Here is a 14752-nt window from a genome sequence, read left to right as displayed (position 1 = left end):
ATGCCACCACTACAAGCCTGCAATAAAATAATTGTGCATAGGTAATAGAAAAATCTGACCCTGTTAGGCACGACAGCCTATTTCCAACCACACTCTGTAACCTCCATGGCCCAACATATTCATCACTCCACCATCATCATCAAGCCATAGGACTGATTCAATGAATAGTGAGTTGCCTTCTTGAACCGCTGCAGTCCCTGAGGTGTAGGTACACCCACTGGATTGTTAGGGAGGGTGCTCCAGAATTTCTCCCCAGCGACACTGACAGAATGGCGATATATTTCCACTCAGGGTGGTGAGTGACTTGGAGGGGAAATTCCAGGGGGGTGGGGTTCCCAAGTATCTGCTGTTCTTGTCTTTCCAGGTGGTAGTGGTCGTGGGCTTGGAAGGTGCTGTCTAAACACCTTGGTGAGTTACTGCAGTGCACCTTGTACATTGGTACACATGGCTGCACCTGTTCATCGGCGGTGGAGTGTTTGAAAGTTTGTGTAAAGGGGAGCAATGAATCAGGCTGCTTTGTCCTGGCTGGTGTTGGGCACCTAGAGTGTTGGAGCTGCGCTCATCCAGGAAAGTGGAGAGTATTCCTTTGCACTCCGGACTTGTGCCTTGTAGATGGTGACCAGGCTTTGGAGGGCCAGCAGCTACTGTCGATAGGATTCCTATTCTTTGACCTGGCCTGGTAGCCACAGTATTAATAAGGCTAGTCTAGTTCAGTTTCTGATCAATGGTAACCCCCAGGATGTTGATTGTGGGGGATTCAACGATAGTAATGCCGTTGAATGTCAATAGGTGATGGACAGATCCTCTCTTGTAGGAGAGGTCATTTCCTGGCACTTGTGTGGTACGAATATCATTTTCCACTTGTCAGCCCAAGCCTGGATATTGTCCAGCTCTTGCAGCATTTGGACATGGACTTCTTCATTATCTGAGGTGTCGCGAAGGGTGCTGAACATTGTGTGCAGTCATCCGCAAACATCGCCACTTCTGACCTTTTATGATGGAAGGCAGGTCATTGATGAGGTTGGGCAATTTTTTGGAGTAAACGGATAGAAGCAATAAAACTTGCTGAGTGACTGGAAACAGGGTAATGGTAAACAGTCGTTTTAACAGAGGCTAATACCATTCATGTGACTTATATGGACTTTCAAAAGGCATTTGATGCAGTGCCACATACCAGGATTGTTAGCAGAATAAAACTAAGGGTAGCAATATGGATGCGAAGTTGGCTGAGTAACAGGAAACACGAACATTGGTGACTGGTTGTTTTTTAGATGGGAGTATGGTGGGATATCCTTGAGGTTGGTGCTCGGACCCTTTGTTCCTGACCGAGATGTTGGTGTGTGGGGAACAGTTTGAAACTTTGCAGGTGACATGGAGTTCCCTATAAGGAGGATGGTGCTAAATTTCAAAAGGACATAAACTGGCTGGTGCAATGGGTGTGGCAGATGAAATTTAATGCAAAAGAGAATGAAGTGACTTAGTTGGGTAGGAAGCCAGTGAAGCAACAATCAAATAAAGGGTAAATTCTAAAGGTGTTTCAGAAGCAAAGGGATCTGGAGTATATGTGCACAAATCAATTAAAGTGTCAGGACAGGTTGAGAGCACGGTTAATAAAGTGTGGAGGATCTGGGGGTTTTATAAATAGGGGTATAAAGTACAAAAGCAAGGAAGGCACGATAAACCTGTATGAAACACTGGTTCGGCCTCAGCTGGGGTATTTCCTCTAGTTCAGGGCACCACAGTTCAGACAGAATGTGAAGATATTAGTGAGGGTGCAGACAAAATTCATTAGAGTAGTTCATAGGATTCCTACGATGGAGAAGTCCATTGTAGTCCATTCGGTCCATCAAGTCTGCACCGATCCTTCCTATGCTCAATCCTCCACCCTATTCCAGTAACCCCACCTAACCTTTTGGACACTAAGGGGCAATTTAGCATGGTAAATTCACCGACCCTCCACATTTTTGGACTGAGGGAGGAACCCAGAGGAAACCCACGCAGACATGGAGAGAATGTGTAAACTCCACACAGTCACCCGAGGTTGGAATCAAAACTGGTTCCCTGCTGTTGTGAAGCAGCAGTGCTAACCACTGCACAAGTGATGCCCTGATGGATGAAAAACGCCAGTTATGTAGATAGAATTAAGAAGCTGGGACACCTTTTGAGATGAGAAATTGAGAGGAAATTTGATCGAGATATTAAAAATCGAGTCCAGTCAGGGTAGAGATATTCCTCTTTCTGGAAGGAGGATCAAGAAACAGGGCAGAGATGATAATTGGCAAAATAAGTATTGGCAACATGAGGAAATTTTTTTTTTGGAGCGAATGGTTAAGGTATAGAATGCATGGGAGGTAGATTCAATTGTGGCACTCAAAAAGAAATTGGGTCATTATCTGAAGAGGATAAAAAATTTGCAGAGGTGCAAGGTGAATTGCTCCTGCGCAAACCAGCACAGACTTGATGGGCCAAAGAACCACCTTCTAAACTATTACATTTCTCTGACTCACTCCTTCCCTTCTGCTGACACCAAAACCTCTCTTCCTTTCGATTGTGCTCCCATACCTCAAGGCACTTTAATTGAGATGTACTGTCAAGAACTAAAGTCTGAGATACTGTGGTTTCTGGCACTTCATCCCCTCTGGCTCACTCTCGCTGATTCTGCCACTTTTACCTGGTTGACCTCGTACTGTTTGCCCCCAATATATTCCTGAGAATACATTTTCACATAGAACATACAGTGCAGAAGGAGGCCATTCAGCCTATCAAGTCTGCACCGACCCACTTATGCCCTCACGTCCACCCTATCCCGTTAACCCAATAACCCCTTCTAACCTTTTGTTTGGTCACTCGGCAATTTATCGTGGCCAATCCACCTAACCTGCACGTCTTTGGACTGTGGGAGGAAACCGGAGCACCCAGAGGAAACCCATGCAGATGCAGGAGAACGGGCAGACTCCGCACAGGCAGTGACCCAGCGGGGAATCGAACCTGGGACCCTGGGGCTGTGAAGCCACAGTGCTAGCCACTTGTGCTACCATGCTGCCCATAATAGATCCATTTATAGAGGGAAATTCTATTGCAAGTTAACAAATGGGGAATTTCAGTGTTAAATATCAAAATATGACAAATAACATTTGGTATTCTGCATGTTTTTAAAAATATAAGCTTACTAGCTGCAATTTTGTTTTCTTTTTGCAGGTGTAAACTGTTCTACAAGAAAGATGGGGATTTCAAAGAGAAGGGAATTGGTACAATCCATTTGAAACCTGTGGCAGATCAGAAGGTTCAGTTGTTAGTGCGAGCAGACACCAATCTAGGTGAGTTGATTAACATTTATATCCCACATCATCTGTAAGTTAACAAATTGATTGTTTAGCTGTAATATTTTATGCCAAACATTCGTAACTGATTTAACTTGGTGAATACCGTGGGCGGCATGGTAGCACAGTGATTAGCTCTGTTGCTTCACAGTGCCAGGGTCCCAGGTTCAATTCCGGCTTGGGTCACTGTCTGCGGAGTCTGCATGTTCTCCCAGTGTTTGCTCTGGGTGCTCTGGTTTTCTCCCACAAGATCCGAAAGATGTGCTTGTTAGGTGAATTGGACTATCTGAATTCTCCCTGTGTACCCGGACAAGTGCCGGAGTGTGGTGACTAGGACATTTTCACAGTAACTTCATTGCAGTGTTAATGTAAGCCTACTTGTGACAATAAAGATATTATATTCAAGGCTATGAAGTGTTCTGAGAAAATGGGGAAGAAAATGAGGGATACTGTACTATTGAAACGATAGAGTACCCTTTGTGGGACTATATGTGTCTTCCAGCATGCGCAAGTGAGCGACACTGCGTGCCCAACTAACAATCTTAAATTGGTTTTGGTGTAATTCAGCAGAATCAGGTTAATTAGCAGGAAATGTCCAAACGAGTAATCACATCTAATGTTGGACACCATGATCTATTTTCTGGTTCCCCGGGGTTGTATTTGGTTGGGGGGACCCCAATGATGCACTGCAGAATCCCTCTGCGAAATACTCACGCAAGGGTTTATCCAGCAATTGTCCAGAATCTCGAATAGCCCCTGCACAATTGCACTGCACTAGAAACCATCCAACAGAAGAGATTTAAATCACTAACTCCTGACGCCTCTGCCAGTTTTACTCTGAATGAGTTAGAAGGAAAAAAGATTGCGTCTAACTCCAGGGTAACTACCTTAAGCACCAGACCCAACCTTGCACGTGACATCTTCCAACCCTCCACCCTCGGACATAAGAAGTGTGAGAATGCAATAGTTACAGAGATTCAATTTTAAGGGGAATAGATTGGTGTTTCTGTGGCTGCAAATGAAACTCCAGGATGGTATGTTGCCTCCCTGATGCTAGGGTAAAGAATGTCTTGGAGCGGTTACAGGACATTCTGGAGGGAATAGAGAATAGCCAGTGATTGTGGGACACAGCTATGCCAACGACATAGGGGGAAAAGAAGGGATGAGGCCCTCAAAGCAGAATATCGGGAGTTAGGAAGAAAGTTGAGAAGTCAGACGTCAACAGTAGTGATCTCAGGATTACTACCAGTGCCACATTCTAGTCAGAACAGAAATAGCAGGATATATTGGATTATTTTTTGGCTGAAGATATGGTGTGAGGGGAGATGGTTTCCGATTCCTGGGGCATTGGGACTACTGGGGGAAGCGGGACCTATACAAATCAGACAGGTTACACCTAGGCAGGACCAGGGCTGATGTCCTAGGGGGAGTATTTGCTAGAGTGGTTGGGGAGGATTTAAAGTAAAAATGCAGGGGGATGGGAACCTATGCAAGGAATTGGGAGGTGAAAACTAGAACAAAACCAAAAGATAGAAAGGAGAATTAGAAAAGTGATAGGCAGAGGAACCAAGGGCCAGATTCCAACAGGGCCACAATGAAAAATATTGGGAGCGAGACGAGTAATGTTAAAAAGCTTAAAGGCTTTGTGTGTTAATGTGCAGAGCATTTGCAATAAAGTGGATGAACTAATTGCGCAAATAGGTATGAACGGGTATGATATAATCGGGATTACGGAGACACGGCTACAGGGTGGGATCTGAATGTCCAGGGGTAATCCATATTTAGAAAGGACAGACAATAAGGAAAAGGCGGTAGTGTGCAGTGCTGGTTAAAGAGGAAATTAGCACAATAGTGAGGAAGAATATTGGCTCTGACGGTGTGGAATCTATATGGGTCGAGCTGAGAAACACCAAAGGGGAAAAAAAACATTACTGGGCGTTGTATATAGACCCCCAAACTACAGTTGTGATGTTGGGAAGGTAGACTGAAATTAGAGACACATTTTATAAAGGAACATCTGTAATTATGGGTAATTTTGATCTGCATATAGATTGGGCAAATCAAATTCACCACAACGCTGCAGAGGAGAAATTTCGGGATGATTTCTGAACCAAAACGCTGAGGAACCAACTAGAGAACAGGCTATCCTAGATTGGGTACTGTGTAACGAATCATTGGCAATCTAGTTGTGCGGACCCTTGGGGATGAGCAACCATAATTTGATAGAATTTTTCATCAAGGTGGAGAGTGAAGGATTGATCCTGAGAATAGGGTCCTGAATCTTAATAAAGAAAACTACGATGATATGAGGCGTGAGTTGGCTTTGATCGATTGGAGAACATTACTGAAAGGGATGTTAGTGGGTAGGCAATGGCAAACATTCAAGGAGTGCATGGGGGAACTGCAACAATTGTTTATTCCTGTCTGGCACAAAATAAAAACGGGAAAGATGGACACTCCATGGCTTCCATGGGGCAGCACGGTAGCATGGTGGTTAGCATAAATGCTTCACAGCTCCAGGGTCCCAGGTTCGATTCCCAGCTGGGTCCTGTCTGTGCGGAGTCTGCACGTCCTCCCCGTGTGTGCGTGGGTTTCCTCCGGGTGCTCCGGTTTCCCCCCACAGTCCAAAGATGTGCGGGTTAGGTGGATTGGCCATGCTAAATTGCCCGTAGTGTTCTAAAAAGTAAGGTTAAGGGGGGGTTGTTGGGTTACGGGTATAGGGTGGATACGTGGGTTTGAGTAGGGTGATCGTTGCTCGGCACAACATTGAGGGCCGAAGGGCCTGTTCTGTGCTGTACTGTTCTATGTTACAAGGGAAATTAGAGATAGTATTAGATCCAAGGAAGAAGCATACCCATTGGCCAAGAAAAATAACAGGTCTGACGATTGGGGCCTGTTTAGAATTTGGCAAGAAGGACCAAGGGATTGATTAAGAAGGGGAAAATAGAGTACGAGAGTAAGCTTGCAGGCAACATAAAAGCTGATTTTAAAAGTTTCTATAGGTACACAAAGAGAAAAAGATTGATGAAGACAAATGTTGGGTCCTTTACAGTCAGAAACAGGAGAATGTACAATAGGGGACAAAGAAATGGCTGAGCAACTAAACACATACTTTGGTTCTGTCGTCACAAATGTGGACACAAAACAGATACCAGAAATGGGGAACACTGAAGGAGATCAATGTTAACCAAGAAATTGTGTTGGCAACATTGATGGGATTGAAGGCTGATAAATCCCCAGGGCAGGATAATCTGCAGCCTAGAGTACTTCAGGAAGTGGCTGTAGAAATCGTTGATGCACTGGTGGTCATCTTCCAGGCATCTATAGACTCTGGAACAGTTCCTGCAGATTGGAGGGTAGTTAATGTAACTCCACTATTTAAAAATGGAGGGAATTATAGACCAGCAAACCTGATGTCGGTATGGGGGAAAATTCTAGAATCCATTATCAAATACTTTATAGCTGAGCGCTTCGAGAACAGTGGCAGGATCGGACAGAGTCAGCATGGATTTATGAAGGGGAAATCATGTTTGAGAAATCTACTGGAATTCTTTGAGAATGTAACTAATAGAGTTGAAGAGGGAGAGCAGTGGATGTGGTTTATTTCGACTTTCAGAAGGCTTAAAGCCCATGGGATTGGGGGTACTGTATTGAGATGAACAGAAAACTGGTTGGAAGACAGGAAACAAAGAGTATAAATTAACGGGTCTTTTTCAAATTGGCAGGCAGTGACTTGTGGGGCACCACAGGGATCGGTGCTCGGGCCCCAGCTATTCACATTGTATATTAATAATTTAGATGAGGGAACAAAATATAATATCTCAATTTGTAAATGACACCAAATTGGGTGGGAGGGTGAGCTGTGAGGAGGGTGCATAGACCCTTCAATGTGATTGGACAAGTTGAGTGAGTGGGCAAATGAATGGCAGATGCAGTATAACTTTGATAAATGCAAGGTTCCCCCCCACCCCCCTTCAACACACACATACCTTGCCTCCGATCGTACTCAACCGTCTCGCTGGATCACTCTCTCTCTCTCTCTCTCTTCACCCTCACCCCCACCCCCCAGTTTTGATCCCACCCCTTCCTCCAGTCCGACACCCACTTTCCCTCGCGGTGTCAGCTGTGCACTGACAGTACTCAGTACTTTGCCTGTTGCGAACGGCTGAAGGAATGTGCTGTTTGATACAATCTGCCAATTTGGGTAGTTTAGATTATGTACTTGGCATCACACAGCACTGAACTTCATAAGTAACATTTTTCATTTGTATGATGGGCAGAAGATGGTTTTAGATTCAAAACTCAAAACATAACGTCCAGCATTAGATGTGATTCTACAATTGGACAACACATGCTAAATGATCTGATTCTAAGAATTGCACTGCAACCAATTGAAGATTGTCAGGTGGCTTGGACTGTGGTCCACTTACGCATGCTGGAAGCCACAGATATTCACACACACACACGACCCTGCCCTTTGCAGATAGAGGGAACATGTCCACACATTGTTCTTTTTAGCTAAACAAAAGGTTAGGGAACAGTCATTTCCTGGTTCTTTTGCCGAGGCAATGTCTTGACCAATCAATAACCAGCCTAGTTTGAATTTGGAAATAAATTGGGCAGTTAACTGTTCCATGCTGCATCCCCCATGGCAACGCCTCTACCAGAGTCCACTTGTCAACCAATCAGCACTCTGCTCATAAAGTATAAATTGTTGTGCCTCCATTACGATTGGAAATTTCTTGTGAGTGCAGAATGCAACAATTTCATAGCATGTCTCCTTTTTTTTCAGCAATACATTCTGACACCGTTGCCAAAATTAAACTATTAGTCTTATGCATTGGAAATTGACAATCCAAAGTGTGCTACCCTGTAGAAAATGGAACTATTCAAGAGATTAAGCCTCCAAAGAAAACTATTAGATTTTTGGTACATATATTGTGGGGGATGGGGAACTATTTTCATTAACAGGTGGTTATTAATCAGCGGACGTAAATTTAAGATGATGATGCTAATTAAGAGGCTATTGAGCCATCAGATGGCCCTTTTGTGGCAGAATATGTAATTGCCTTTCAAGGGAAAGTAGATATAGATTTGAAAAATAAAATTTCAAAGTGCTGGGGAATTGGATTACAGGAAATGGCTAGTACGGTTCTATAATGGCTTTAACTTTCTTTTTCTGTTGATCAGGAAATATTTTACTGAACATTATGCTTCATCCATCACTGCCTTGCACAAGGACAGGAAAGAACAACGTCCTCATTGTTTGCATTCCCAACCCCCCCATTGATGAGAAGAATCCTGATACTGCTATTCCAATTTTGATCCGCGTGAAAACCACTGAAGATGCAGATGACCTCCACAAAATTATAACCGAGAAAAAGGTTGCACATCAAGTGTAATTCATGCTCAATTTAGTGTTGTGAAGAGTTTTTGCCAAGTTGCTGCTAGGGGCTTTATTTTTCAAGTTATTTTTTTAAGTTAATGATTGAGGGAAATACGTTGGTTGGGTGGATTGAACTTCAGTGCATTCGTCCTAATTTGGGCATTCTTGGGTATTGTCCTTTTCATTTGGAGGGGAGATGCTTTCTGCGTACAATTGTGACCCAACTTTTTTTTTTTTAAAAGCAGCATCGATAACTTATTTTATACCTTAAGTTTGATTAAATGGGGCCAGCATACTCAGCAACTGCAATTCTTGACATGAAAGAATCTACATGCTAATTTAGGGAATTTGAGATTTTAATTCTTACCTCTGCTATTATTCGGTCTTGCTAAATTAGTTTTTTCACGTACTTAGATGAAGTCCAAGCTGCAGCAACATTTGAAGTTGCACGAATAATTGGACTATAGTTGAACATTTAGCCCCCCCCCCCCCCCCCACATAATGCATCCCATTTCACCCCATCCTGAAAAGGCCAATTAAGTAGCTCTGTTCACAGTGACAAAGTATGAGATTCAAACCTGATGTAAAAGAAGATATAGTATTGAGCCTAGTAGAACTTGGAAAGTAAAATGAGCAGGAAAGGAAAACAAACCAAATCAGAATTCAAAAGGTGATGACTGAAAAGACTACAAGGACAAGGAAGGAAATGACAGGTGAACAGAATTGAACATAACCAGGTGGTAAAGAAATTATTTTTAGATTTTTGTCATTTCCTCTACAATCTCTTGCAGCCGTCCATTTTAACTGCTTGTAAGCTACATGATTTTCATTTCATGTCGGAAGATTGTAATAAAAAAAATTACATTGAATCTGTTAATTTGTTGAGCTTGATTCTTGTACATTGTATCTTCCAAGTAGTTTCACTGTGCAACAACAGTGCCGTATTGCGCAGATCTATCTCAAGTTAATCCGGAAACCTAAATTCACCTTTTCTGCTGAAGCATTCATAATTTCATGCCACGGAATCGTGCTTGAAAATAACTTATTTCCTCTGTTCCAGTTGCTTATTCAATCTATATACACGATATTTAGTTGCACAAAAATTCAAATTTGCTTTGTTAAATTTCACTCTACAGATCATTAGAATTGGCTAATATAATGCAATTTTATATACTTATTACATGATGCCTTCATTACATGTGTCCTACAATGTGGCTGCGGTTACCTTAAAGTTGCCATATTTGAATATCTCTTAAATTGTGTAATTTGGTTCTGAATTTTAAAATGAATATGGTCTCTATGCATCTGGATTGGCATCTTGGAGAAGAAATGGAATGTTGGCATTTATTGCAAGAGGAATAGAATATAAAAGTAGGGAAGTTATACCACAGCCAGCTGTAGAGAGACTGCATCTGGAGTACTGTGTACTGGTGTCTCGTTATTTGAAAAAGGACATAGTTGTTAGAAGCAGTACAGAGAAGGTTCACTCATTCATGGGATGAGGGCCTTATCCTGTGAAGAAAGATTGAACAGGTTGAACAGACAGAAAATCAAGCCTCCTTTCAACCTTCTCCCAATAAGAACTGCCCCTGTTTCTCCAGTCATTGTAACTGAAGTCCCCCATCCTGGGAAACAATCTGATCATTTCTGCATCCCCTTTAAAGCCTTTGTGTCCTTCCTAAAGTGTGATGTCCCAAAATCGGACATAATGCCCTTATTGAGGCTGAACCAGTGTTTCATATGGGTTTGTTAAATCATTGAAAACTTGTTTGCCCTAATTCTGTTAAAGATTAATCATTGCGATCCACAATTTTGTTGTCTGGATATACGGGACTGCCCTGCTGACATGACTTTAACCTCCCCAATTGCTAATGAATCAGACCACAAAGGCATTAAATGTGGCTAGATACTGTCACAAATCCGTAATTGATTAGATTCCCATCCATATAAAAATTGCATGTTTGAATCTCTCATTAGTTCTTGGCATTAAATTTCCATTTTGTACAGTTTTCTTTCTGTTTGAAATCCAGTTAACAATTGAGAAGTAGGAAGAGTGGCTTTTTACTGAAATTGATGTAGAGAAATGCCTGCTTTAAAGACAGCAAGAATGTTTTATTTTTCAAAACTGAAGCTCATGCCAAAATCAGTTGTACCCAACCAGAAATCCAGAATGAATGACCCTAAATTTTTAATGTAAAAATAGATTGATACTGCAAGTGTGGGATGGAACATTTTGATAGAAATAATAAGGGCATCGCATGCTGATTTGGATAATTAATCTAAACTATGGTAAAGGGATACAGGGGTCTAGCAGTACCACTACTTATCTCTAAAAGAAGCAATGCTGGTTAATAAGACCTTTCAAGATCAAACCAAACTCTAGGGTTCATTTATGATGAAATTAAAAAGCAGAGCTATGTTAAACTTGTTTAGGAGCTTGCTTAAAGCAACTTGAAACTATGGTGCACCATCGTGCTCCCTATTTAAAAAGAGGATGCAGAGATTTGAGTACAAAAAACTGACAAAAGGTGATACCAGAATTGAGAGGATATATTTATTAGGTAATGCAGTGTTTGGGGTTCTTGCCTCCTGAGGTCTATGTATGAAAGGATTTGGTGGGTTAGATGTGAAGAAGTTTCTACTGTAGGGAATCCAGAACTAATAAATATAAGATCAATAAGAAATGCAGGAAAAGCTTAAGACTATGGAATATGCTACCTTTGGAGTAATGTGACGAATAACATAGATAAAGTCAAGGGACTGTTGATGGTACATGAGAGAGCAGAGAAAGGAGTAGAAGGATATGCTGCCAAATGACTTGAATTGGAGCAAATGTGTGTGGAATCTAAACATCAGTATGGTTTCTGCTTTGTAAACTTTATGTAATTCAATGTATCCCAATCGATTGGTATGATTAATATGTGCCTGAAATATAGTTCTTGTTGGAATTACTTATTTTGGTAATTATTATTGGCTGAAATAAATGTTGCCATGCAATTGTATTTTAAAAATAAAGTCCCCAAAGGGCAATTTACCAATATAAGTATTAAATCCCCATTTATGTAGTCTTGAAAAGTTTTGCATTTTACTTTTACAATTTACTCCACTCATTTCAGAATCACACGCTGCCTTCTGTTTTAATGATTGCAGTTTCTTTATGAAACGATCGTTGTTTTCTAGACATGCATTAGGTTTTAAGATATTGCAGTTTTATTTGGTGACTGGTTTCTCAGTGCACCAGACTATCACAGGAAGTCTGTCACATTTAAGTAATGCCCAAACCACAATTTTCACCAAGTTGCTTGGTGTCCTGTGATCCATTTTCATAAAATATGGCTGGCAGAATATAGGCAAAATGCAAAATCTTGGGGCCTTCCACGTGAAGAACCATGCCATCTCTAGTTGTGTCTTAAATCTTAATTTAAAAGCTTTAAAGAAAACTAGTTCTAACCTATAATGTAACTTCTGAATTTTCTTTTGAGTCTGCAAGACTACTGATGGCTGAGGTGTGTCAAACAGGGTATTGTAACTCTGTCTTCAAACACAACTTATTTGAAGCAAATCTGTTGTGATTTTTTGTGTTTTAGAATCTGAGATTGGTTTCAAATTAGATTTTTGCAGAAAACAGTTAATGTCCATGTGTGCAAACATCAAGCAGGTCAGTTGTATGTGTAATTAGGATAATGATTGTCAGCATTGTAATGTTTGCATCTTGAATGAGCTGAAAGTCAATCTCGCGGAACAAGCTCTTAGTGATGTGTTTTGTAGAATATTTGACATACAGTGACCCTGTTTAAGCAGAAAAGCATTTTGAATTTTTTAAAGCTAATTTCAGATAGTGTTTTGCAATTTGTAGCTTCCTTGAATTTGGTGATTAGTATTGGGTTAATACACTGGATCCTCATCCCCACATGTGTATTTATTTGCAACAGTTTTTGAAACAAAGCTAAACTTGGAAACGGTTTGAGTTGCCGATTGTACAGTCATAAACACAGTACATGTTGTGTAAAATAAATTGAAGAACACCAAATTAAATAGAAAGCACAAAAGTTGGTACCATGCAAAAGAAAAAGGCAAATTAATGGGAGAAGCCTCTTCAATCACCATGCCCTGATGAGTCTGCGGATATCACAATGTTTTAAAATATGCAGGAATTGTAAAACAAGATGTTTTGCTGCACAAATCGGAAATATATTTGATTGTATTAAATGTTTGTTTTCACCAAGTAATCCCAAACAAAAGTCTCAACATGCTAATACAGCTGCAAAGAATGCATTTTGGTTTGCATTTTCATATGCAGTACTATTTTCAATCCAGGGTAAAAGGAATTTAGTTTATCAGTGAGTTTCAATGCATATTTGTTAAAATCCTAGATGTGTGTGAGAATGGACCATCTTACATTTTTCTTGCACTTTAGGTGATCATAAATCGGTGTACTCCCTTATACTTTCTGTACCCAGTATAAATGAGGAAGAGTTGTCGGTCATTGATAAGGAAACATCAAATGTATCCATTATTCAACTTGAGTGAAAAATAAAATAATACATCAAAGAAACATCCACACAGTATTGCAAAGCAACGTCCAGATGCTTTATGTTTATGCTTTTCTGTAGATAAGTTTTGGGATTTTCGCTTCAAGTAAACATTCCAATTTGTGTTGAATGGCAGATTGCGTGCTACAAAAATTTGAATTTATAGTGATTGGAATAGTGGCGTTTATTTAATTATGTTGAGAAATGTGGTTAGAAAAGCAAATGATATATGGCTGGGTATTGCGAAAAACGTGTTATACATTTAAGCATTCTAGGTATTGTTTACTCGAGTGTGACTTTTGTGTCAAGTACCAGAATACAATTTTTCTGGTAATATCATGTGACGTCATACAGGATTTTAAAAATCATTTTATCTATAAGTTCTTTAATTCTAACTTCTCAGTAGTGATCCAATTGTTTAGAGACAATTTTATTTGATTTCCTGCATAAATCTTTATATCAGTCTGAGACAAATCACTGCGTATCTGTTTTTACGTTACGATTTTAGACTCCAAAACGGTTGAAGCAGAATGGGCTGAAATTCATTGTTATGCAATTGCATCCTGCCTTGGAATTTTCTGTATATTCCATTTTATTGACTAATAAAAAGGGATTCTGTTGTCTGAAGACATTGATGTGATATTCTAGCTATTTTGCATTTTAAGAAATCTTGTTGATGTCTAAATGCCTTTGTTGTAAAAACCTATTGTGATAAGAGCATTTAGCTTTTAAATTTTTTTAAATCTGTGTCAGCACTACTTAATATGAGGAAATGCACATTTTAGTGAGGGCCAATTTCATTTTGTTGCTTTTAAGTGCTTTATTTTAAGTTAATACTATTGATAATCTGATCATTTTATCTCAATATTTTCCTTTGGTTAATGTACTTGTAATATATTCACCTGCTTCATTTAAAACCTGCCCCTTCGCTTCCTGATTATTAGAAATAAATAGATTTAACTTGAAATGAAGCCTTATTTTAATCTACTGAACGGACATTTCCATTTCTGCCCAAAATATGAGGGTCTTCCAAACAGAGCATGTGGTGCATTAATATTCAAACCATCACTGTGAAACCTGTTGGCTCTCACAGGGTGTGCTTTCTGATAACATCTAATCATCTGTAATTTTGAAGTGTGTTGTCCATTTGTGGATATCAAAAACCTGGCTAAAACACTTGAAAATCAAAATGAAAATATGTAAATCATTAAGTGTTTGCATGAATAAAATGTGTTTTTCCAGAGACATTGCTATTTCTGCCTCCAAGAATGGATTGTTGTCATGGCTATAATTTTATTCAAATAAAATATGACAATAGCAACGTGACAGCACCTTTTAACATAATACAGCATCACAAGATGCTTCACAGGAACATTATAAAACAAGGTATGGCATAGGCAGAAAGCGGTATTAGGTCAGATGACCAAAATATGGCTAAAGAAATAGATTTTAAGTGGCACAAAGGAGGAAAACAAGTTGGTGCAGTGTGAGGAAGGTTATTGTAGAGTTTAGAG

At 40.2% G+C, this 14752-nt stretch overlaps 1 protein-coding gene across 3 annotated transcripts in view; it reads left to right on the top strand.

The window, feature by feature from the left end:
• The window catches only part of nup50 (nucleoporin 50), an 85752-nt gene extending 71263 nt beyond the window's left edge, over nt 1–14489 (top strand). For all 3 annotated transcript variants that reach the window (XM_038779921.1, XM_038779922.1, XM_038779920.1), the window contains 2 exons: nt 3199–3317; nt 8511–14489. In XM_038779921.1, the coding sequence (XP_038635849.1) occupies nt 3199–3317; nt 8511–8722 (331 nt within the window). In that variant the 3' untranslated portion in view covers nt 8723–14489. The remainder of the gene's footprint in view (nt 1–3198; nt 3318–8510) is intronic.
• The last annotated feature ends 263 nt before the right edge of the window (nt 14490–14752 follow it).

The sequence above is a fragment of the Scyliorhinus canicula genome, chromosome 20 (assembly GCF_902713615.1).
Source record: "Scyliorhinus canicula chromosome 20, sScyCan1.1, whole genome shotgun sequence".
Lineage (NCBI taxonomy): Eukaryota > Metazoa > Chordata > Chondrichthyes > Carcharhiniformes > Scyliorhinidae > Scyliorhinus > Scyliorhinus canicula.
The sequence above is the reverse complement of the archived record's forward strand: the minus strand, read 5'-3'. Positions and strand labels throughout refer to the sequence as shown.